Genomic DNA, 24867 nt, shown 5'->3' on the forward strand with positions numbered 1-24867 from the left:
CTGAGCACAGGAGAAGGCCAGAAAATAGGGATGTGCGTCTGTGTGGGATGTGTCAAAGAAAAGAAGAGAAAGAGATGTATAAAAGCAGAGAGAACAATATTGGACAGGGGTCGGGGGTCACGCAGAAGACCTGATATCTAGCATGAATGGATCTCCCTCACAATCAGACGGCAAGACGTCAGACGGAAGGAAGATGTTCTGGTGTTCCACACTGTGTAGAAACCCTCTCAAGCTGCAGCTGCAGGACGGTAATGTTATCAGCTGCTCGGCACGAAATGCTATCAGGACGGAGCAGACAGCTGACAAACGCACCCCCCCACACACACACACACACACACACGCACGCACCAGAAGTACAGCTTTTGATATGACACTCAGGATCCTTCCATCGGGCAGAATAAATGCTTCTTCTCCCACTCAGGGTAAGTTAAAAACTCTCCTAACAGCTGATTGTTTTGAGGTTCTGCTGATTGTTCGGGTTTGGGTTTTGTTCGGACTCAAACGTGAACATTGAATGTTGTCTAAAAGATGAAGCAACTTTGCTGTTGTTCTGAGCCAGTTCGATGTAGGTACAGTTTAGACAGGAGGATTGATATGGACATTTATTTCCCACCATACAAGCAGGGAACCCATTTATTGATCCGAGGATGTCGGGGAACTAGTTTGCTGTTGCACAGAATTAACACTTTCCACCTGTTTTACTCCTCACCTCAAAACAATTGCAGTCCAAGCACATCCTAACATCTAACATCTAACTCCTCTCACAGAAAAACTCAAGCTCAAAGCAAAACAAATCTAGAAGCAAAGTTGTTGGTTTGATTCCAGAGGTTGCTTGCCCCTGCCAGGCGCAGGGCCGGACCTCTGGGAACTGAACCGGAACCACTTCTATTTGAATTTGTATCCCTAAGAAAAAAAGAAACTAACTGGACGGGACTGGAATGGTTTCATTTGAACCACCAAACTGACGCTGAGCAGTTGCTTTTGAATTTGAAAATGATTCGTTTGGAAGTTCGACAGTTTTTTTAAGATTCAGTTCTCAAAACTCTATTTCAGTTTACTTTAACAGACATCTGGGGGACTCCAGGTTCACAGCTCCAATATGTCGTTTTTCAGCTTTAAAATAACGTTTCTAAGCTCAATGAAGTGGAAGCAAAAGGTTAAAAGGCTGAGCGGTGCTGCAGCCGGAGCGGGGCCGCGTGTGGGCGAGGATAAACCCGCCGTCCGTGGAGAGCTGGAAGAGCTGGACGAGTGTCGGGTTCTCCTGACTCCGCTCAGCCCGAGTTCTCGAAACAGTGGAGCTGCCAAAGAAAAGAGCAATGCCAGATAAGCTGGGGCGGAATCTGCTTATTCACCCCGCAATCTCTTCCCCTCGCATCTTCGTTTGTTTTCTTCTCGGTTCCAAAAGCTTCAAATTCAAATGTGCTGCGTTTTAAAGACGGGGATTGATCCGGGCTCCGTTTTCCAGGTTTTCAAGTTCATTGAAGTCAATCACCGTAATCAATATAAGCCCAAAACGCTGGTGTGGTGGGAAGAATCGGGAGGTGGTGTCAGTCTTGATTCAGGTGAGTTTCTGTTTTCCAGGATGTCTTTAAAGCTGCAGTTTGACTCTGCCGCTGATGGACGTCCGGCCAATGGGAGCCTCTCCTTCACAGCTTTTAGCTCTCCAACTGGGCGGCAATGGTGAGACACGTTAACAACAATTAACAAACCATTTCAAACCCAGTGGTGCTAAAAGCTCCTTGAGGGGTCTATTTGAAGGTTTTTCCACTGCTCCGGTACGGAAAAACCAATGGGATTCTACTCTGATTGTCTGTTTCCCATAATGCAACTGCTCCAACGAAGGGGGGGGGATCCTGCAACCAGCAGGATTTACTCTGGGTTCAAATGACTGGAATCTGTGAAGGATCCCTCCCTGATGGAGGGAAGAAGCCTCCAGAGACGAAGGGTTTCACTCGAGTGCGTCTGCTTTCAGGCCGCGTCTGTTCAGAGCTCTTTTCGCTCCAAAACCAGGACGGGACACAGATCTGCCAGGATGCACCCGTGGTCCAGCAGGGAGGACCGAGCCGTCTGGCCTCTGCAGCTCCATGACGTTGACACGGTTTTCCAGGTGCTGCTCAGAGGTCTGAGGTAATCCTGGGCTTCTCCCACAACAGAATCTGGCTCCTTTGTCTTCACCCAATAACCCCAATAATACCGGCCATGGCCGCCTGCAGGGAGATCCTGGAGAGTCAGCAGGGAGAGATGGACTTCTTAGTGTCACAGCAGAGGGACACCAAGCGGGACTCCAGGCTGGTGAGTGGGGGTGGGGTGGGGGGTGGCGGCGAGGCTGGTCTAACCCTCTTTATGATGGACTCCTGTTCCTTTTCTGCCCGTCTCAAGGCCTTCATTTATGATCTGGAAAAGGTAATTCTTCACCGCTCATCGGTCATGTAGCGTCTTAAATTGCTCAGTCAACAAAGCCGTGGTGCCTTTGCTGTCCCAGGAGATACGAGCGCTGGAACGAGCCATTCGAAGAGTGGAATTTCAGCTCAGTAAGGTAGCTCTTTATTTACCCTTTCCTGCCCTTCTTTGGAGACATTTTCATCTTAACAGTGTGGAAAAGAGCAGCTTCCTCAAGTCTGGCCTTGACCCGTGAACAAGAGTCTGGGTCATAATGCCCCCCCCTGGATTATGAGGCGAGGCAGAGGTGACCACCGTCCTCTCTGGGCTCCGCAGGTGGAAGAGCTTTACGAGCTGTATTGTCTTCAGTGGCGGCTGTGCCAGGGGGTGGTCAACATGAAGAAGGCCTTCGCCAGGTCTCCGCCCACCAGAGCCTGCAGAGAAAGCCTGCTGGAGCTGAACCGCAGCCACAGACACAGCCTCCAGGTGTGGACTCACACTTTGGTGAAATGTTGCCAGTCTCACGTGGTGGGAGTCATCAAACACCAACCTGAGACCTTTTCCATGCGTTACAGGACATATCAGAAATGGAAAGAGAGTTGGAGATCCTGCTTGGAGAGCTCCATATCAAAATGAAAGGTTGATGTCACCCTTTAGGATGCTAATTCATCCAAAAGTCCTCCTGTTCTAATCCCAAGATGAACCCAATTTCAGTCTAATGAACATGACATAGAGCCTTTAAGATGTGCGACCTCATTGTTATAACACTGTTATTACGCGCAGGCCTGATCGGTTTTGCACGTCTTTGTCCCGGAGACCAATATGAGGTGAGATGTTCGAGCCCGGATTCCCCGTGAGATCCGATGGTTCTGTAACTGACTGGCATGCGCGGTCTCGCAGGTGACCGTGCAGCTGGGACGCCAGCGATGGAGGATCAGAGGAAGGATCAAGTCAGACGACACCCAGTCCTGGGAGGAAGAACACATGGTTTTCCTTCCCCATATCCACCGCAACTTTGAGATCAAGGTTGGAATTTGTTTGATTGATGGGAATATGGGTGGTGCCGACACCTGGAGCGCCGGAGCGCCGGAGCTGGCCTCTGAGGATCAGCAGCCCCTCTATGAGGCCTGCACCCTGTCTCCAGTGCACCCTTTAGTTGCTGTTTGTTTCTCTCTCAGGTGATGGAATTGAAGGGTCTGAGCTGGCTTCTGGTTGGCATGGTGACGTGCGCCAGTGCAGACTTCTTTGTGTCAAAGCCGCAGCTGATGTTGGTGGACATCACAGAGCTGGGAACCATCAAACTACAGCTGGAAATCGCTTGGAAGTACGGATACACACGTGCACAGAATCCCAGTTTTCTGCTTCCCAGAATCTCTAAAAGAACAAACCTTTTTGTTTTCTTAGGTTTCAAACCTGCCTTCCATGTTTGCTTATCAGTGTTTGTGTTTACACCCCCAAGTCCCTTTGACAGCGGCGAAAAGATGAAGCGGCTGTCGCTCAGTCGGCTCTCGGTGTCCGCCAGAAGGAATCCGCTTCACGGCCGGACAGCAGGACACAGCCCCTCTTTCACTGAAAAGTACTTTCTGGTGAGCTCTGAAACACGGTGACAGAAATCTCCTAACCAAGCAATGAAATGGTCGTGTCCTCCACCACGAGCGGCTGAAGGGGTGACATTTTTGTGGAAAATAGATGTATTTAGTCCTCAATGGTGTGATTCTTTTTACCGTATTTTCACGACCATAAGGCGCACTGTATTAAAAGGCGCAGTCTCAGTTATGGGTGCTATTTCTGTATTTAAAACATATGCGCATGCTGAAACATACAGTAAAAAATGACAATGGAAGTAATGCTGTGAGTTTCGACATATTTATTGAACAAAATATTCATTCTTCCCCCACAAAACCATCAAATTTTCATCTTCTGTATCTGAATTAAACAGCTGCACTATTTCAATGTCCAACATCCCGAATTCCTCTTCTTAATCATCTGATCGGACTCAGACTCACCGACCGGTTCCGGTTCAGCGTTGATTTTGTGAAAGCTCTTCCAATACATGAAGACGGTATCATAGCCCATGCGTCTACAATCCACCCGCATATGGTGGCATAACTTGCCCGCCGCTGCCTCATAGTCTTTGTGAAGGAGTGTTCGCCTTCCGTCATCCAGCGCTCTGTCCGTTTCCGTGGCAGCCGAGAACCACGGTGAACGACGACTTCTCGTGCCCCGTTGTGCGTATCGCCACCGTGCTGGTCCCTTTTTCTCCACTTTGTGGGTCAAAGGGATGTTAAAAGTCAGAGGGATCTCATCCATGTTGGTGATGTGGCTGGGCGTGGTTATCTTGTCGCGGCAGTAGGTGCGGAAGATGGCCGCCCTCTCCTGGTTAGGGTTGGGAAAATGGCCGCCCTCTCCTGTTAGGGTTAGGGAAAATGGCCGCCCTCTCCTGGTTAGGGTAGGGTTAGGGAAGATGGCCGCCCTCTCCTGGTTAGGGTTAGGGTTAGGGAAGATGGCCGCCCTCTCCTGGTTAGGGTTAGGGTTAGGGAAGATGGCCGCCCTCTCCTGGTTAGGGTTAGGGTAGGGAAGATGGCCGCCCTCTCCTGGTTAGGGTGGGTTAGGGAAGATGGCTGCCCTCTCCTGGTTAGGGTTAGGGTAGGAAGATGGCCACTCTCCCTGGTTAGGGTTAGGGTTAGGGAGATGGCCGCCCTCTCCTGGTTAGGCTAGTGTTAGGGAAGATGGCCGCCCTCTCCTGGTTAGGGTTAGGGTTAGGGAAGATGGCCGCCCTCTCCTGGTAGGTTAGTGTTGGGAAGATGGTCTAGGGTAGATGGCCGCCCTCTCCTGGTTAGGGTTAGGGTTAGGGAAGATGGCCGCCCTCTCCTGGTTAGGGTTAGGGTAGGGAAGATGGCCGCCCTCTCCTGGTTAGGGTTAGGGTTAGGGAAGATGGCACCCTCTCCTGGTTAGGTTAGGGTTAGGGAAGATGGCCGCCCTCTCCTGGTTAGGGTTAGGGTTAGGAAGATGGCCACCCTCTCCTGGTTAGGTTAGGTAGTTAGGGAAGATGCCGCTCTCCTGGTTAGGGTTAGGGAAGATGGCCGCCCTCTCCTGGTTAGGGTTAGGGTTAGGGAAGATGGCCGCCCTCTCCGGGTAGGTTAGGGTTAGGGAAGATGGCCACCCTCTCCTGGTTAGGGTTAGGGTTAGGGAAGATGGCCACCCTCTCCTGGTTAGGGTTAGGGTTAGGGAAGATGGCCGCCCTCTCCTGGTTAGGGTTAGGGTTAGGGAAGATGCACCCTTCCTGGTTAGGGTTAGGGTTAGGGAAGATGGCCACCCTTTCCTGGTTAGGGTTAGGGTGCGCAACAGTTGTCCTTGCGCGTATGGAGAGATGCCGCCTCCTCATAAAGCGAAAACACTAAGATTGCTCGATTGCCATTTTCAGCCGCATATTCGATGTCCTGCAGTTTAAAGTAAGCCTCATTCATACGCGTCTCGCTTGACCGGCGCCATTTTAGGGGATCCTTACGCGTAGGTGTGCGCTAATCGATTGGTGGAGCGTTTACCGTAGTGCACCCACCAAAGGCGCACAGCAGATTTTGGAACTCAGTCCACACACAAGGCGCTCCATATTATAAGGCGCACCGTCGTTTTTGAGAAAATCTCAGTGTTTTAGGTGCGCCTTATAGTCGTGAAAATACGGTATATACGCCAAAATGATGCTGTATCTTTGCCCCGACGGTTTCTGGTGGATTGAAGGTCTGCGGAACATAAACACGTGCACCTCTCGCCCTTTTCTCAGTCAATGGCACGTCGGCTGCAGGAGGTTGAAGGTATCTCAGCAGCTGTGGAGTCTGCGAGCCGTCACGATACCGGAGGTGTGTCTCCGCTCAGCTACCCCTTCAACATCCCAGACGCCACCTTTCTGTCCAGCAACAACCCTCAGAACGCCACCAGGTTTTGCAAGTTTTCTTTGCACCTTCATTCAGTGCTCTGTACATGTAGGATGAGTTTAATATTGCCTGTGCGCACCATTAAGCTGAGGTTTTGTCATTAAGTTTACTGAATCTGTTCTCTGAGATGATCGGTGCATGTTACTGTTGATTAGAACAAACTCATATATGTTATTAATGCCACTGTTTTCCATTATGTTGGTGATGCAGGTCCAGCACATCTGATGTTCTCAGAAAGAACCAGGCAGGAGAACCGGGACCCGGGACACATAATACAGATCAAGATGCGGATGTTACACGGGTCAGAAATCGATATAAATTAATGTGAAAATGTGCATTTTAACAACTTCCCAGGAGGGGGCAGTAAAACGGTGTTTTTCTGCCACTAATATACAGATTCTTTATTCTAGTCACCAGATCACATTATAAATATTACACAGAGATTTTGGCCCCAGAATCAGACTCAATGTAAAACTTTGATCATTTAAAAAACAACAACAACAACCTTTTGAAGTAATTGACATGGTGGGAAGGTCAGCACTACTGTTCCAGTCTTGGTCGGGGGTGTCAAACCAGTGTGGAATCTTTACTTTTCTGCATGACATAAATACATACACCATACATTTAGATTAGCGTGGCTACACATTCTCATACCTCCCCGTTAGCTTGTGAGACCCTTCCCTTCGTTGGTCCAGGACTCCTCAGAATTTGAGCCACATTCCTTCCCTGCCTTGCCCACTGTGACTATTCAGCCTGCTGCAGCCTCGCCCTCGCCTCCTGCTGCCCCTCCGGAGACCAGCGTTGGCCAGCACAGGGCCCGGCCCTCAGGATCGGGGCCCAGATATCAGAGCTCAGTAACCTGCTTCCCAGCCAGCCCTGCTCCGAGCAGGAGCTACGAGCTCTGCGGCACAACCTTTTGCACCTGGCGACTATTCTGAAGGTACCCCGAGTGGATCTCCGGGTGTTTCTGACCACCACATGTGCCCTGACACTTGCGCTCTCCCCCAGAACGACCTTTCTCTGTTGAGACCCTCCTCGCCACAGGAGACTCTGGGTTTAGAAGAAGTCCTGGGAAGCTTTGACTTCCTGTCACATGACATCAACGCAGACGAAGACGCTTCCTGTTTGGGTACCCTCAGAAAACCCGGGTGAGTTTGAGGCAACCGAACAACAAACGGACAATAAAACCACGGGATAACCGCCTCTTTTTTTGGTGAAACGACGTCAGGTCTTTCCTGGAGCTGGACGGCGCATGGCTGACGTCTGGGAACGATGGTCTGGACCAGGCTCTTGAAATTCACCTGGACATTTGCTGCATCCTCCTACAGGTACAGCAAGCTCAGTCCTCACCGCTCTGAAAGGTCCTCGCACACACGTATTGGTGTCTATTTAGCCTTTGCAACCTTTTTGCTGTCATTTTAACGCTGCTATGAACACGGAGAGGGACGGGGCAACACCTCCGCCCAAAATCACAGAGCTGCAGTGTTGCTTGTCTTCAGTTTTGAGTTCAGTGCTGACAAGGCGAGGGGGGGCCTGGCCTGGACGCCATGCTAACTGCTGCACCGTGATCTTTCCCCAGAGGATGAGGGCGACCCGCTTCAGCCCCAGCAGACAGGAGCTACTGCAGGAACTCTCTCTCCAGGCTGAAGCGCTGCAGCGCGTCAGCCACCTCCTGCTGGAGAAGAACAAGATCTCTTCCACTGACAGTTCGTACAAGTCGTTTTGATCCGCACGTTTACACGGAATGGTTTTGAATGTGATCTTCCTCAGTCCTGCCGCAGGTCCAGAGAACCAGGGAGGTCCTGCTGTTCTGGGAGGCCTGTGTGAGCGGCAGCAGCAGCTCCCCCTTCCTCTGTGACGCTGACAGCTTCTGCGCTACGCTGAGGAAGTGTTTCACGCACAAGGTGGAGGCCAAGCAGCCGGGCCAGGCGGAAAAAGGTGCTCTGCGCACGTGGGAACGCCGCCGGTAAAGCTGCTGCTGCTTTAACTGATGTGGAACGTCGTGTCCATTGTGCCGCAGTGTTCTCCCGGCTGCTGGGCAGCTCCAGGCGCCGTGTCGCACGGTGCCGGACCTCCGGCCCGTCTGCTGCCCCGACAGGGTCACGCTCTTCCAGCTGTCGGCGTACCTGAGGCGCTGGGGCGTCCAGGACCTGGGCGCACACATCACACGCCTCTCCAAAGAAGGTCGTCTAACATTTCGGACGTCTCGACCGGGCGGTGCGGGTCTTTACTCATGGTAGTCCCGGCAACAGAAGGCGCTGACCCAATGTGTGCGTGTGTTTCAGAGCGCATCCTCTCAGCTCTGAGGAGCCCCAAAAGGAGGCGGACCCTGAACACGCTTAGGGGCCAGCTGGTGGCAGAACTCCTGCCCCTGGGGTGCACGCTGCAGACCCTCGCCGCCCTGCAGGTGGACGCCAACCACAAAGTCAGTAGAGCTGCCTGCAAGTGTCTCTGCAGAGCCGCCGGCGTCCAAACCTTCAGGAACAAGGTGTTTATTGAGGTCCAGTCCTGTTGAATCCTTTTAGCCGGCAGCATTGTCAGAGAAAAGGGCGTTACACACGGTATTTAACCGAGTCTACCTCCGTGCTTCCCTCTCAGGCTGTTATTTATTACACTGAGAGTTTGAAAAGTGATGATATTCAAACCCAACAAGGCTCCTGTTTGGCTCTAAAGTGTCTCAAGGTAGTGAAAACGCTCAGAAATGTACGTTCAACACCAACTGCTGAACAGGTCTCTCAGGTGTGTGTGTGTGTGTGTGTGTTGTTCCAGGCGACGGAGAGCGTGGACCACATCACAGAGATGTGCAGGGCGACAGATGGAGCTCTCCGCAGCGCTGCTCGAGAGACCGTCCTCTCCTTTGGTACAAACATGAGCAATTTCTCATTTAATTTGCACTTAAACACACTAAACCTTCTTTGACGTCCTGTAGGTAAAAGGGGGTTTCAGGCCTTCCAAAGGATGGAACAGCTCCACATTGCTGTGGAGGAGGCTGTCTACATAAACCAGGAGACGGAGATCACCGTTCTATAGGGGATCTCTGCGGCTCGGACGAATTCACTCGTCATAATGACGATTGCTTTTTAAAACTCGCCCTAACCCCGAGGATCCTTCTGCCCTTTTCCTGCAGCTACAGCAAATGTAAAGCTTCATTCGTGTTGTTGTGACCGCCATTAAGACTGATGATAAACGTACTACCTGTACGACTGAGAGGTTCTTCTTCTTTCTCTGCTCCTGCGGCATTACAGGCAGCTGTCGCCCTCTAGCGGCTGCACGGTGAAAGTGCTCGCCAGGAGTCGCTGAACAGGCTGTGTGTGCGTGTGTGTGTGCGTTTGATTGTTCAAGAATGTGTTATATAGTGTTTAAATCGATATAAACAGCCGCAGAACATAGAGAGGACCTGTTTTTTGTTCCAATAACCCCAGGCAAAAACAATCTAGTGGTTTAAAACAGCCCCCCTGAATAGCAGAATAGTATTATTATTAAATAATTATGGTTATAATTACGATTATAATCACGGATCAAACTTCAGAGGATTCATCTCGTGTCCTGCTGAGATCTGCTCACACCACCGTGAAACACCTGAGAAGAAAACCTTTATTTAAATTAAAACCAAAACTATAGTGTAGATTTGAGCAAAAATAACACTGTGACAGGAGCCCCCCCCCCCCCCCCCCCCACACACACACACACACACACACACTGTAGAATCACTTCATCCTGTGTCCTACAGCTGACAGCACTTGCAGCCACATGACACACAGGAAAACGAGCATCGTGGCGTTAAACAAAGCCCTCGAACAGCAGCACGATGAGGACGAATGCAGATCAGGAACCTTGTGCATCATCACGTCACGCTCATCAAAGAAATCCATCCTTATTGCACACGCAGCACACACCTCAGGACCTCTCTACCGGCGGGAGCAAGGGGGTCGGATACTGATGGGACTGCTGGATCCACAACAACACGCTGGTCTGTGATCAGCAGATGCACCGGCTGGAAGCAAAAGCCGTCATTAGTCCGTGTCCTCCACGCGTGGGAGACCAAAGATGGACAGGACTAATCCCACGGGGCGTCTCCCAGGGCCAGCAGGCTTCCAGCAGCGTGACGCTTTCTAGCATTGGGAAATGTCCACACTGTAAATTCTGTGGCGACGGCCTTTGGCTCGGTCCAATCCACCATGTAGGGGGGTGCAATGGGAACATTTTGGTGCACTTGTGGCAGTCACAGTAAATGAATGAGCCCAATCCTGTGCCCAGGTGGACGACCCCACCCCATTCCCCCGTCGTCACAACACACTGGACACATCGTCCCTCTCCCACATGAAATTGGAGAGACTCGACAGCATGGAAAAACACCCCCGTTAACCCCAACACCCGCTCTGCTACTCTAAACTTTGGCCAAGCATCCGCCGTGCAGTCGTTTCCTCCGTCCAGCCAGCGTCCACAGCACGGCCGAGTCCTGCCAGACGCCGTAACCCCCCCCCCCCCCCTCCTCGCCGCGATCGTTCATCTGAACCGCCTCTAAGTCCCGACGATCACTGGGTTGTGGGCTGCGTCTGGGAGGGCAGCATCTTGGCAGTGGTAGAGGAAGCAGTTGCCCCAGCAACTATAGCAGAGGAGGAAGAGGGCAGCCAGGAAGACCAAGGCACAGATGGTGCAGGGCTTCCTCTCCAGCAGGAAGCTCAGCAGGTAGAAGCCCATGAACATGGAGTGGTTGAACCACAGCGCCGGGTTGAGCGGCTTGGGGATGAGCAGCACAGGAAGTAGCCACTGTAGACAATACATGGTTGAGCCGCACTCTCTGGGATGCTGACCGAAGTGAGGCGTTTCACAAAGATTCCACTTGCAATGGGGGGGGGGGGGTCTCTATCCAACAGCACTGGGATGATGGAGGACAGTTCACAGAATCCAGACGTCAGCGTGCTCGGGTCGTACCTGGAACAGCACAGGGAAAGGTCTGAGGACCACAAAACCTCTCAATCGTGGGAAATATGGAACCCTAATAAGGTTCTTGCTCCACAGCCATTGTACCGCAGAATTATGAAAAGTGCTCATTTTAATTTGAAATATCCCTTTAAATGCTGCCGAGAACTGAAGAGAAGTGAACCCACCAGGAAGCGTGACAAAATGCTCATTTTATGAGCAACAATCTGAGACGCTTTGACCGCGTAGCCAAAGGTTTCGTGTGGATTAATTCCACATTAAGTGTCCCATCTACATCCCTCACTTATTTCTCCAAAATAATCGCCGTGCTAGCGATGTTAGCATTAGCACACACACACACACTCATAAAATATTAAATCTCAAACGATGTACAATAGTGCAACATTAAATCTCAATGTTAGAAGTACTTAAGAAGTGAATACATCTGGCTGGATAATTATCAGGAACACTGGCGGCCTCTGCTGACCCAGTGGAAGAGTGCAAAAAGCTTACAGCACCTGGTATTCCCAGGCGGTCTCCCATCCAAGTACTAACCAGGCCCGACCCTGCTTAGCTTCCGAGATCGGACGAGATCGGGCGTTCTCAGGGTGGTATGGCCGTAAGCGAGAGCAGGTGCAAGAAAATGGCCTTTTGAAGTTAATACACTCAAATTTTCTTGAAACACTTATTCTGGTGGAGGTTGTCCATTTTGCTTTGTCACAGTCCAAACCTCAATGTTGGAGCAGCCTCCAATCCATTCCCCCCCCCCAAAAGAAAAGGCTATATAGCCTATGAGCGTCATATCATCAAATCTGCGTAGATCGGCTCTTGGATGAGAGGTGAAACGCCTTCAAAAAAATCAAACAAGATTCAACTCCGATAAATGAAATCAACTTAAAGCAATGTGCCATGGCCGGGATCGGTGCCATGGCCGGGAATCGATCCCGGGCCGGTGCGGGCCAGTGACAATTGCTGTAACAGACAACCTGATTGAAACCTCTGAAGACCCCAGAGGAGAGTTCGAATCCAGCTTTGGGCATTATCAAGAGAAGATATTTGATTGAAAAATTCACGATCATAAAAATGTTTAAAGTGCATAGCATGTCTGTGAGGTTTATGAGCCACAAATGCTGCTCTTTTTAGGAGCACAGCCATTATTAAACTGTAGTTGTGTCATAGCATAGTTTTATTGACAAATTCTAAATTGCAATAGCAGATATGAACAGGGAAATGCTACGTTATCTGCTTTTCTGTTACAAATAATCTGATGAGATAGGTGTGGAGTTAATTCAGTTGGGGATAGACAGATGGAATATTAGTGTTGTTAGTATGATACTTGAGTTCTTTAGATATTGTTTTCAATTCAGGAATCTGCCGCCTTGAGTGGCTTTTGTTGAAGACAGAAATGTTGACAATAGTGTGGACCAAAGTGGGAATTCAATTTTATTTAAACACAAACACACACACACACGCACACACACACACGCCACACACACACACACCACACACACACAACACACACACAACCACACCACACACACACACACACACACACCATCACTTTTCCTGTCTTTTCCTCACTAGCCACACCAGTACTGACCTTCTGACCTCCTGAATCGACACCCCAACAACCTTGATCTTACACTTTCACACCTACATGATAATTGCATGTGTGCGCACACTCACAAACACACACACACACACAGCTTTACACATGGTACCACACTTTATCTTTTACTGGCCTAAGATTCCTTTGATCACATTTATCAGGTGTGATTTGAAAATGGGTGGAACTGTTTTATCAGTGTCTAATAAAAATGAGAAAATTAATAGACATTTTTCCTTTATGTCAGCTCAACATGCAGAGCAATTCGCCTTTTTCCCTGGGAAACTTTGGGTCGTGTTCCGCAAGGGGCCTCTTGGGTTTCTCCTCCAGGAGCCATCTGATGAAGCCAAACGGGTGAGTTCCACTCCTCAGGACAAGTCTGCGGCATGAGGGAGGACCTCGTACGGCAGAACGCTTTGGCCGTCATCCGACAAAGAGGGGGGATCCCTCAGATAAGATGGAGGTGCAGGGAGACTATGTCCTGCAGTTTGGTAAATATAAAGGGAAGTCATTCAGATGGCTTTTGCAGAATGACGTAGGATCCACCGTGTATCTGATCAAGAACGTGCAGAGCGAGGAGGCAGCAGGTCTCTGTATGGCTGACAGCCACAGTAAGGACAGCCTCCAGTCATTTGTGAGTTATGCCCTCAGTTTCCAAAGAAATCCAGGCTCTCCTCACTTATGAGGCCGGAAGAGGGGATGGAGTGACTGCCTCATCTGAAGACGACCAGCTGGTTGGATTTGGTGCCCGAGCCAAGAGCAGGTGAAGGAGATCTGGGACAGCAGAGGTGATGGCTATGCTGATTTTGTCATAGGCAGGCGCTGCGTTCCAGGCACACGAATGTCCAGGTTGCAGCAGAACCTGCTGAAGAGGCAGCAGCCCCCACATCTTCCACACCTGCTGAGCATCCCATGAAGGCCCCAGCTGAGCCCTGGGTATGCTCATTCCTTCATGTGACAAGTTCAACTTTGGAAAAGGTTTTTTTTCTTTTCTACTAATAACCTGTAGCCGGTATTTTTGTCTTTAACACAGCCATGGAGGAGGACGTGGAGATGGAAAGGGAGATGCTGAGCATCCATACTCTGATCTGCAAGTCCAGAGCTGTAAATACACCGTTACCACATTTATTTCATGTCAGACAGGCTCTTGGATGAGAGGTGAAACGCCTTCAAAAAAATCAAACAAGATTCAACTCCGATAAATGAAATCAACTTAAAAGCAATGTGCCATGGCTGGGAATCGGTGCCATGGCCGGGAATCGATCCCGCGCCGTGCGGGCCATTGACAATTGCTGTAACAGACAACCTGATTGAAACCTCCTGAAGACCCCAGAGGGAGAGTTCGAATCCAGCTTTGGGCATTATCAAAGAGAAGATATTTGATTGAAAAATTCACGATCATAAAAATGTTTAAAGTGCATAGCAGTGTCTGTGAGGTTTATGAGCCACAATGCTGCTCTTTTAGGAGCACAGCCATCTATTAAACTGTAGTTTGTGTCATAGCATAGTTTTATTGACAAATTCTAAATTGCAAGTAGCAGATATGAACAGGGAAATGCTACGTTATCTGCTTATTCTGTTACAAATAATCTGATGAGATAGGTGTGGAGTTAATTCAGTTGGGGTAGACAGATGGAATATTAGTGTTGTTAGTATGATACTTGAGTTCTTTAGATATTGTTTTCAATTCAGGAATCTGCCGCCTTGAGTTGGCTTTTGTTGAAGACAGAAATGTTGACAATAGTGTGGACCAAAGTGGGAAATTCAAATTTATTTAAACACAAACACACACACACACGCACACACACACACACACACACACACACACACACACACACAACACACACACACCACACACACCCACCACACTTTCCTGTCTTTTCCTCACTAGCCACACCAGGTACTGACCTTCTGAACTCCTGAATCGACACCCCAACAACCTTGATCTTACACTTTCACACCTACATGATAATTGCATGTGTGCGCACACTCACAACCACACACAACACACCACAGCTTTACACATGGTACCACACTTTATCTTTTACTGGCCTAAGATTCCTTTGATCACATTTATCAGGTGTGATTTGAAAAATGGGTGGAACTGTTTCATCAGTGTCTAATAAAAATGAGAAAATTAATAGACATTTTTCCTTTATGTCAGCTCAACATGCAGAAGCAATTCGCCTTTTTCCCTGGGAAACTTCAGGTCGTGTTCCGCAAGGGGCCTCTTGGGTTTCTCCTCCAGGAGCCATCTGATGAAGCCAAACGGGTGAGTTCCACTCCTCAGGACAAGTCTGCGGCCATGAGGGAGGACCTCGTACGGCAGAACGCTTTGGCCGTCATCCGGCAAAGAGGGGGGATCCCTCAGATAAGATGGAGGTGCAGGGAGACTATGTCCTGCAGTTTGGTAAATATAAAGGGAAGTCATTCTGATGGCTTTTGCAGAATGACGCAGGATCCACCGTGTATCTGATCAAGAACGTGCAGAGCGAGGAGGCAGCAGGTCTCTGTATGGCTGACAGCCACAGTAAGGACAGCCTCCAGTCATTTGTGAGTTATGCCCTCAGTTTCCAAGAAATCCAGGCTCTCCTCACTTATGAGGCCGGAAGAGGGGATGGAGTGACTGCCTCATCTGAAGACGACCAGCTGGTTGGATTTGGTGCCCGAGCCAAGAGCAGGTGGAAGGAGATCTGGGACAGCAGAGGTGATGGCTATGCTGATTTTGTCACAGGCAGGCGCTGCGTTCCAGGCACACGAATGTCCAGGTTGCAGCAGAACCTGCTGAAGAGGCAGCAGCCCACCACATCTTCCACACCTGCTGAGTATCCCATGAAGGCCCCAGCTGAGCCCCTGGTATGCTCATTCCTTCATGTGACAAGTTCAACTTTGGGAAAAGGTTTTTTTCTTTTCTACTAATAACCTGTAGCCGCTATTTTTGGCTTTAACACAGCCATGGAGGAGGACGTGGAGATGGAAAGGGAGATGCTGAGCATCCATAACTCTGATCTGCAAGTCCAGAGCTGTAAATACACCGTTACCACATTCATTTCATGTCAGACAAACAAAGTCCATGCCGTATCTGATTTCTGTTGTTTTTCTTTTCATCTGTGTGCAGATGCTATGCCAGTAGCAGCAGCCGCCCTGCCGAGAGTGCCACCAGGAGCAAAGACAGGTTTCTGAAAAATAGGTTTCAGAGCTGGAGTTCCGTTCCTTTTCCATGAAGAATTCCTCTCCAAATCTGAAACTTATCTTATTATTTTTGTGTTCTTGATGTTCCGGCCGAGTTCCTTTAATATTACTCTTCATATGTTGGTGTGATAATAACCGTCGTGAGGACTATGAATTGATCCGTGCAATGATGAACTGATATTGACTATGAGGAGGAGGGTAAGTGTTTGTTTTTGTTCTCTTTGCATGCTTCGTTGAAAAACAGTTTCTTTTCTTTTCTTTATTTAGGGCTGATGAACAACCTGATGTCTCTGTAATGTCCAGCTGACTGTTCTTTCCATGTTGTCATCAGGTGAAGTGACTGTAATTTCTTAATAGCAAGTCTGCACTTGTTTTCAGGACCTGACTCTTGCACGGCACAGACCTCTGACGGCAGAGTGCCTCCTTTGACGGACTCTACCCAAGACCAAAAGAGTGGGATGTTAAACCATGAAATTTCCCCCATTCCGTGGGGTGTTGAACAACAATAAAGTGTCCCGGGGTAATTCAAATTGACACGATTCTTTGTCACTGACATGGAAAAAATCTGACGTGTGAGCTCTGGAATGAAACCAAGTGTCCGAGGCGCGTGTTTGTTTCCTTGTATCGTGTGTTATATCATGTGAGGGCGGGGGCACTGAAATTGTCTATTCAGTAATGATAACTTTATGTTGTTCAACTGTCTTCTTTACTTTATCCTAGTTCCCATAGCTCCTGTTCCCATGCCTGTCCCTGACCACGACATGAGCAAGTGGATCTGCTCACAACATCAGAAGCTGTGGATGAGGACGGAGCTTCAACAACTTGGGTTGTGGCCTGGGTCCCGACCAGTGCATAACCCTGGGAACGCAATTTCTCTTTGGCGTCTTCCTCCTCAGCCGGAGCTACTGGACATGGTGGCTGAGCTCCCGTCCCCCAACTTTTTTCAGCTCCATCCATTTTTCATTTGGAAGCCAGAGAGCCACATCACGGTCAGGTTGAGGAACAATGACATCCTGCCGTGCCTCCATAGCTGTCCTCGTCCTCAGGTGGTCTCTGCAGGCGTGGGCAGACCTCCAGTGATCGTCAGCGTCCGTGGCCAGTATTTGATCTTTTCCTCGCGACTCTGCTGCAAGGCCTGTCGCAGGAACTGGTCCGCTGACACCCCTCCATGGGTGGAGAAGCTGCCCGTGCGCTTTACTAACCTTTTGCCTGCATTCCTGACTTACAAGAAGGTTGGGGTGGGGTGTCTGTGTCCGGATTCTACCTGACTGACTGCCTGCTGGATGAGTTCAAGCGTCAACAGCCGTCTCTGACCAAGCTCCTCCAGGGCACGTTGGGGCAGGTTTTCAGGTGGGACCACACGAGGAAGATGGCGAGGAAGGTGACACTGGCATCTGGAGCCATGTCCAGTTTGGCAGTGATGAATGAGAACTGGCTCATTGTGTCCTGGGTGATGGTTCAGGCTGAGACAGAAAGGTCCCTGCATCCGATGTAGCAAGGAATGGCCCAGAGGTACAGCCACGCTGGGGTGGAAAGGCCGGCTACCACTGGATGGACAGGTGAGATCAGCCATCTTCTTTGTTTGCCGTCATTCAAACTGAAAAATGCTCCATGCTAACCCTAACCTATCCATGCTGAAGACGTGGCGCGTTCAGAGGGTTCACATCCTCCGTGGTTGCCTCAGTGACCCAGAACTGTCTGAGGGGATAATGGACAGGGACGGAGGGACCCTTCAGCTAAACCACGTAGCGGGCGAAGGTGCCAAAGTCCCCGTCTGGATCCCTGTCCGTGGTACATCTCAGCAGGAGGGCTACCATTTCCAGCAGGCCCAGTGGGTCACGGGTACGCAGGTCTCCCCTGAACTGTTCCGGGCCCAGGCCATGACCGGCGTTGTGCGGTGGAACTTTCAGCGACCGGTAGACATGAAGAAGCCCGGCGCCGTCCTCCCTGCTGTCTTTGACCCTGCCTCAATGTGGGAGTTGAACTCTGCTTCCATGGCAGTGACGGGACAAGACAAGTGCCCTGCGTTCACCTCTCTGACAGAGACACTGGAGAAAGGTTTGGGCTGGAGTCCAGAGAACCGGGCTGCCGTCCGCTCCCTCTGGACTGGGACAAACACAAAATGCAGTGTATATTACTTTGTTATTAAGGGATGGATATTAATGTGTTTTCTCAATAGCCCATATCGCGATAATATGAGTTACTAAGGATGCGTTATTGCTTTGTTTGTGTTCCAGACGTCTCTGGAGCTTTGCCCCTGCCGCTGAAGTCCTCGCCGAGGAGCGCCCGCACTGGACCCATGAAGACTGGTGGTGGAGTGTTTGTCTTGGACCACCCCGCTGGACTCTTCCCATGAAGACGCTATTGATAGTTTGCTGCAGTATCATCATGGGGACAAGGACATCCTGAGGCTTGTGGATCGAGACTACGCAGACACGGTCCATCGGTCTGCGGCCGATCCGAACAGCTTGCCCGCCCCACACCAGGTTTCACATATCCCGCTATGTGAAGCATCTGGCAAAGCTGTTGAACACCAGTTCTTCTCTGAACACCAGCCCAGAGAAGCTCCTGGAGACTCAACAGCTGTGGTACTCCTTGACAGAGGGGAGCAAAACAACCAGCGTTCCTGTAGTCACCATGGAGACGGCTGTTGTCACTCCTCCCACAGCCGCCCTGCCCACGCCTCTGACGCAGGATTCCATTGAAAAAATTGTGCAGGGCATTCTAGAGATGGAGCAGCAGCAGCAGCGACCAGAGCAGAAGATGAGACAGACGAAACCCTGTCTGGCCTGTGGACAGCCCAAGTCTCCGTATGGGACGGGTGGATCTTCCATCCACTTTTTCTATCAGCAGGGTCCTGTTCGCTACTTCTACTGCTCAAGGAAGGTGCATCAGACTTATGCTGCTGAGGGACTCTCTGACCCCAGAATGCCCTTTGAACAATTTGCCGCGTCAGAGTTTTTCCAGAGGGAGCTGGAGGCCACCAAAAAGCGTGTGGAGGACAAAGCTCAGAGACAGATCGGCTGTGTTTAGCTTCATGATGGCGTCTCAGATGATATTCTTTCATTACCGCCACCCTTTCTCCACACAGAAGACACCCAGGTTTCCCAGCTGCCTCCGTGAACATGTGCTCCCACTCCCACCTTGTTTGAACCCCCGGTTCTCAGTGTCCACCTTCCTTTTGCCATTTTATGGGGATCTGAAGTTAACTTTTGCTGTTATGCTAATGACTACTGATAAATAATGAAATGAAGCCACCTCCCGCTCAGACTGTCACCGTTGCATTGTGGGAAATGTAGTATTGGCCTGTGTAAAACATCTGCGGCCTGTGGGCCGGTTCTAATAATAAATCAATATCATCCCGGGGGCCATAGAAAACCCTCGACCTTGACTCTGACATATGAGCTTTAAATGATTTCTTTTGACTCCCATTTATTTGGCTGTTTGGATATCATCTTTGCTAGTGTGTGTGCGCGCTCTATGGAACTGGCATAAAGGATGTTAAAATTAGTCTAAATTAAATAAAAATGCATCCATTCATCATTCCCAACAGGCGGTGTTTGATTAGAAACTCTTCTGAACTCTGGTGCTCTGAAACATCTCCGCTTCCATTTTCAGCTGTTTTATTCTCAATAACATCAAATCATCCATCCATCCAAATCATGGTCCTGTTGGACCACCAAAGGACAAACACTTTCCATTTAGCACGGACAAAAAAACCCAAATCCTGTTTAGCAATGAAGCTGTGGGGAGAGTTTGAGGAGCTTCTGAGGAACACGCTGCCATATTGGGTCCAAGCTGCTGGGGTTTTTGTTGTTTCCAGGTGAATCGGTGGGCAGCGGCGTTACCGCCTGTCTCTGCCCCCCCCCCTCTCCCCGTGGTCGTGGTCACGCCGGGCATCTTTACTGGTCCCGTTTTAAACAGGTTCTGTTGGGAACAGGTGTTCTCCAGAACTGTATTTCAGGCTGCTGTGCTGAAGGGCTGTTTTCAGTAGCAATAGAGCCAGAGTGTGCCTGCTCCATATGAACCCCCCCAGGCCGTGCTTTCCTCCTGGCTGAGCCATAATCAGCTCTGGATGGACTGGTTCACGCTTGGACTGAGTCAAGATTTGATAGCTTGACTGATTCTTACAGTTTTGGATCAAACCCCCATCTGCTGATTCCAGGAGATCTTTAAAGGATCTCAGAGCTTCAGATTTATGAAGCCTGCTCAGCCCCCGGCAGCGCTGATGAAACCATTTCATTCCTTCAAAAAAGCAGAACATGAAGCTCCAGAAAAGGTTTTTGGATCAAGTTTCCAACAGAACGAGGACAAGTGGGTAAAAGCGCCACTTTAAAGCCTCCAGGCCTCAGAAAACATCCACCTTTAGGATGCCTGACTTTAGAGGATCGTCGGTTCGCTCCGAGCACAAGAACAAACATGTTAACCTCAGTCCAAGAACATCTGACCTGAAATGATCAAAAAGCTTCAGCGTAAAAAGATGGTGGAGAGAAAGCTGCTGGGAGGTTCTCAGAAGAGAAGTGGCATTAAAGCCAGCTGGAAGAGTCCAGCCTGCTTCCTGCTCCTCCAAACAGGCGTCTCCACACCAACACTGAGGAACACGGGCTTCTGTTCTTCCTTCTTCTCTTCTGACTATTGTGTGTTTGATGAATGCAGCATCCACTCACTGCCCCCCCCCCCCCCCCCCCCCTCATTTACACTGCTCCTGGTTTCACAATGCTCCTCAGACAGATGCAACCAGAGACACTGATGCCGTCAGACAATAAACCTGAGTGTTGTTGTGTCCGGTTATTAACATGTTCCATGCTTTTCCTTCTGCAACAGTTCATCACACCTGCTCAGGGAAACCTCGGTGTAAAGGAGGTGAAGCCGTGCCTCAGTGACTCTACTTTGTGTTTTAGAAACTAACAGTTATTAGATGAATATACAGTGTGCACGTACGCGCACACGTGTGTATAAACACTTAATACACGCGTGTGCGTGGATGTAGACTTTTTAGTACTTTGGGTTCATAGACTTTTTAGTATTTTGCAGATACGTGTCTGTATATAAACCAGATCCTCCTGTAATAAAGAACTAAAGGCTGACTGTTGTCACGTGACCTGTCTCCGTCTGTGTCCGATGATGGAACCTGCCTGGAACATCTGGTCCACAGAAAAAGCAAAACAGCTCACAGAACTGGCCCAGTTTAGACCCAAAATGACAAATAATGAAAATGTGTGACACAGTAGAACAATGGACGAACTTTCTATTGGTCATTGACAGTTTCACTCATCGTCATCAGAATTCATCAAAAATATTCAAACCAACAAACTACACACAGAACCGCAAAGTTTAGAGCTTAAAGGGAGCGACAGGTGAAGATTTAAAGCTCAACGCAGCTGAAGAAGTTCCAAAAAGGAGAAATATCATGTGGTGCTTTACCGCCACCCGGTGGACACGCGTGGAACTGCAGACAATAGTTAAACGCGCTCCGACACATTCTGACCTCTGCTGCTCCTCCTGGACTCCAGGGCTGCAGAAATATGCTGCTTTTACAAGTCTTTCAAATCTGTCAAGCATCATAAATCTTATTTATTTATTTAACTAAGTTAGTCAGTTTTAATTTAAATGCAAAAAACATATTATGGCATTAAAATAGCCAAAAACAACCCTGAAACCTTCCAGAATGCTTGTATTGTAGTGGAAATTAATCACAGCCATAAAGTTGTTCATTAACAGAGGAAAAGGAAAGGTAAAAGTTTTCCGTTCAGACTGAGCAGGAAGACTGAAGACCGACAAGGTGAGTGGAAACGAAGAGCATTATTGAAAAGAATTGACAGTTGTGTTTGGAGATAAAATCAAGATTTGAAAACACTTTTGTTACTATTGAAGAGCTGCATAGAGCTGAAGAATTCTTGGATTAAGAAATTCAACTAGACTTCATATTTAGTTTTAGCACAAACATTGTTATACATTATAAATGAATAGGTCTTATTTAACATTCTTATAGTCTGGCTTTAGTTATAGTTGAATAGTCTTTCTAAGTGAAGTTTAGTTTATTTTTTGCTCTTTGCTACTGATCCTAAAAGAACTTTAAACCCTCCCAGAATGCTTAATGGTAGTAATATATACGCCATAAAGCTGTGATTAGGTTGTAAAAGTTAAAGGGAAACTATTCTCTTCAGACGAAGCAGGAAGAGCGACAAGCTGAGTGTAAAGTGAGTATTATGCTGTTAACGTTGTTAGAGAGTCTTAACAGGTATTAACAACATTTTAAAACTTTTTGTGACAGGTGAAACGCTCTTAGAGTTATTAGAGTTGTTCAACAGTCCAGGTTACAGCTGGATATTTTGGTATTACCTGTCAAACAACATCTAATCGTGGGCAAGTTAGCATCTCTCAGCCGGACCAATTTAAGACAATAAACTAAATAACTAAATCCACACAGGATCACAGGACACCAACAGGATTTTGGGTTCATGTTGCACGTTTTCTCCCAGTGGTTTATTGTTCTATGTTGTGGAACCACTGTGAAAGAAATGCAGGAGTGGGTGTCATTTCTTTCATCTATTTTAAATAGAGCAGTGATCTTTGAGGACTTGGATCATAGAAATAATTGAAGAGGGGAACAAAGGAGGGAAGTTAAAAAGTCCTGACTAGCATGTTTATGTAGCACCAGATAATTTAGTGGCTGAGCTGAAGACAGTCCTTTCACCATGTTGGCCTGTGGAAAACCAGTGTTGTGGGCCCGATGGACCAGCGTCCCCGTCGTTGCCGGACCACCGTTGGCCACCAGTTGGGTTTTGGGATCAAAGTGGGGGCGTTTCCTGTATCCGGTTCTCCTCACGGATCCATGACTACAACATGTTGCTGCAAGTGCAGAGACGTTTGCTCTGGAAAGAACTTTAGAGCACATTCAGTGCTGCAGGATGAGGGGCTGGAAAAGGTGCCAGTTCTTTTCTCACTGCAGGGAACAGTTAAAAAAGCAGCTTAAACTCTGAAAACATGAAAATGATACAGAGACATCATTGATTTATTGATTCAGTTGTTATCCAGAATGGATTAGAAATGTTCCTGTTTGATAAAAATGCAGTGAATTGGGATTATTGAACTCCAACCTCTACAGATTATTTACCTTCATCACAGTCTCATCACTATTTCTGATGTTTCCTCAGGATGGACGAGGACAGAGCAGAGTCCACAGTGCCCAGCTGTGTGTCCCTGAAGAGTGACCAGTCCAAAGTGGAGGAATAGACTTCAGAAGTTCAGAGGAAATGTAAGAAAACTAAAGCGTGATGATGTGTTTGTGTGGCAGCTGTTAGTCACATTAACAGCAGCAGGTTGTGAGTTTATTATTGGAGATGTTTAACACTTAAACCTCAGACAGTCATATAGTTACAGACTTAATGTGAATATTGTTGATTAGAAACAAGAATCAGGTTTAAACTGAAAGATGAATTCAGACATAAATGCTGGAACAATATTGAGTCTTGATCAGGTTCTTTCATCCTATAAATCAAAGGACTAATAGAGATGTGTTTCATAGTGAGAGGGGGGAGCACATCCTATCAAACTGGGACCAGTCAGCTCCACCAGGAGAGTCCTCTTGTTCACAATCTGGAAGCAGATCTGGAGATGCTGAAATGAAGCCCAAACAAAGTAAAACTGTTCAATATGAGATTTAACTTGTGATGTCATGAATTTGTAGTTGTGTTGATGATTTATTATAGATGGAAATCATTGGTTTACTTATGTTCAGGAAGTGATCTGCAGGAGGTGATAGAAGGTCATAAGATGAGTCTGAAGAGAAGATGTGAACATGTGACTGAAGGAACTAATGAAGCAGGAAGTGGAACCCTGCTGAACAAGATCTACACTGAGCTCTACATCACTGAGGGACAAAGTGAGGAGGTGGACACACAACATGAGGTGAGACAGCTTGAGAGAACCTCCAAGAAGAACATCCAGGACACTCCAATCAAGTGCCAGGACATCTTCAAAGTCTTATCTGAGCAACAGAGACACATCAGAGTGGTTCTGACCAACGGTGTCGCCGGCGTTGGAAAAACCTTCTCAGTGCAGAAGTTCAGTCTGGACTGGGCAGAAGGTTTGGAGAACCAAGACATCAGTCTGGTGCTTCCGCTCTCATGCAGGGAGCTGAACTTGATCAGAGATGAGCAGCACAGTCTTCTCTCACTGCTTCAATGTTTTCCATCTGTCTGGAAACTTCTGTTCATCTTTGATGGCCTGGATGAAAGCAGATTTTCACTGGGTTTCAACAACCATCAGGTCATCTCTGATGTCACACAAGTATCGTCCGTTGGCGTGCTCCTGGTGAACCTCATCCAGGGGAACCTGCTTCCCTCAGCTCTCATCTGGATCACCTCCAGACCTGCAGCAGCCCATCAGATTCCTCCCTCGTGTGTTGACAGGATCACAGAAGTACGAGGCTTCACTGACTCCCAGAAGGAGGAGTACTTCAGGAGGAGGTTCAGTGATGAAGATCTGTCCAAGAGAATCATCTCACACATCAAGGCCTCCAGGAGCCTCCACATCATGTGTCTGATCCCAGTTTTCTGCTGGATCACTGCTATAGTTCTGGAGGACATGATGACCAGAGACCAGAGAGGAGAGCTGCCCCAAACCCTGACTGACCTCTACTCACACTTCCTGAGGGTTCAGATAAAGAGGAAGAAGCAGAAGTATGGAGGAAAGCAGAGACCAGAGGAACTGACTGAGGCTGATAAAGAACTCCTTCTGAAGTTGGGTCGGCTGGCGTTTGAACATCTGGAGAAAGGAAACATCATGTTCTACTCAGAAGACCTGGAGCGATGTGGACTGGACGTCTCTGAG

General features: G+C 48.7%; 4 protein-coding genes, 1 non-coding gene and 2 pseudogenes across 37 annotated transcripts in view; 3 read left to right on the forward strand and 4 right to left on the reverse strand.

Moving 5' to 3' along the window:
* LOC130523562 (NACHT, LRR and PYD domains-containing protein 12-like) overlaps positions 1-24867 on the forward strand; it is a 669815-nt gene that overhangs the window by 385117 nt on the left and 259831 nt on the right. The window lies entirely within an intron of this gene.
* The window catches only part of LOC130523563 (NACHT, LRR and PYD domains-containing protein 12-like), a 401914-nt pseudogene that overhangs the window by 53979 nt on the left and 323068 nt on the right, over positions 1-24867 (reverse strand).
* Positions 1-24867, reverse strand: part of LOC130523574 (protein NLRC3-like) — a 109914-nt gene that overhangs the window by 46113 nt on the left and 38934 nt on the right. The gene's annotated exons all lie outside the window — the stretch shown is intronic.
* On the forward strand, positions 275-7639 carry LOC130523573 (RIPOR family member 3-like). 9 transcript variants are annotated; one of them, XM_057028927.1, is made up of 16 exons: positions 275-422; positions 1582-1680; positions 2154-2292; positions 2380-2403; positions 2483-2536; positions 2716-2865; positions 2955-3018; positions 3163-3206; positions 3280-3405; positions 3558-3703; positions 3839-3965; positions 6161-6324; positions 6522-6612; positions 7007-7251; positions 7320-7459; positions 7540-7639. In XM_057028927.1, exons 3-14 carry the CDS (start codon positions 2200-2202, stop codon positions 7247-7249), a joined length of 1326 nt encoding a protein of 441 aa, XP_056884907.1. In that variant the 5' UTR covers positions 275-422; positions 1582-1680; positions 2154-2199; the 3' UTR covers positions 7250-7251; positions 7320-7459; positions 7540-7639. The 9 variants fall into 9 exon arrangements, with proteins under 9 accessions (XP_056884907.1, XP_056884908.1, XP_056884901.1 ...); XM_057028928.1 differs by lacking the exon at positions 1582-1680 and having other exon boundaries at positions 313-422; XM_057028921.1 differs by lacking the exons at positions 275-422; positions 1582-1680 and adding an exon at positions 1901-2127 and having other exon boundaries at positions 2214-2292.
* LOC130523611 (bladder cancer-associated protein) lies at positions 10621-11188 on the reverse strand. The gene has a single exon (XM_057028980.1). It carries the CDS (start codon positions 11094-11096, stop codon positions 10833-10835), a length of 264 nt encoding a protein of 87 aa, XP_056884960.1. The 5' UTR covers positions 11097-11188; the 3' UTR covers positions 10621-10832.
* On the reverse strand, positions 11741-11859 carry LOC130525032 (5S ribosomal RNA). The gene has a single exon (XR_008950314.1). It is a non-coding gene; the product is annotated as a 5S ribosomal RNA (ribosomal RNA).
* LOC130523572 (protein NLRC3-like) overlaps positions 22114-24867 on the forward strand; it is a 30363-nt pseudogene continuing 27609 nt past the window's right edge.

The sequence above is a fragment of the Takifugu flavidus genome, chromosome 4 (assembly GCF_003711565.1).
Source record: "Takifugu flavidus isolate HTHZ2018 chromosome 4, ASM371156v2, whole genome shotgun sequence".
Taxonomy (NCBI): domain Eukaryota; kingdom Metazoa; phylum Chordata; class Actinopteri; order Tetraodontiformes; family Tetraodontidae; genus Takifugu; species Takifugu flavidus.

What these genes read in the sequence shown, in the direction of transcription:
- LOC130523573 (XM_057028921.1), top strand. Translation starts at nt 1,916, where the DNA reads ATGGAGGGAAGAAGCCTCCAGAGACGAAGGGTTTCACTCGAGTGCGTC. An exon ending in ACCGCAACTTTGAGATCAAG is followed by an intron (nt 3,406 to 3,557) that starts GTTGGAATTTGT and finishes TTTCTCTCTCAG; the next exon opens with GTGATGGAATTGAAGGGTCT. An exon ending in CAGCTGGAAATCGCTTGGAA is followed by an intron (nt 3,704 to 3,838) that starts GTACGGATACAC and finishes TACACCCCCAAG; the next exon opens with TCCCTTTGACAGCGGCGAAA.
- LOC130523611 (XM_057028980.1), bottom strand. Translation starts at nt 11,096, where the DNA reads ATGTATTGTCTACAGTGGCTACTTCCTGTGCTGCTCATCCCCAAGCCG.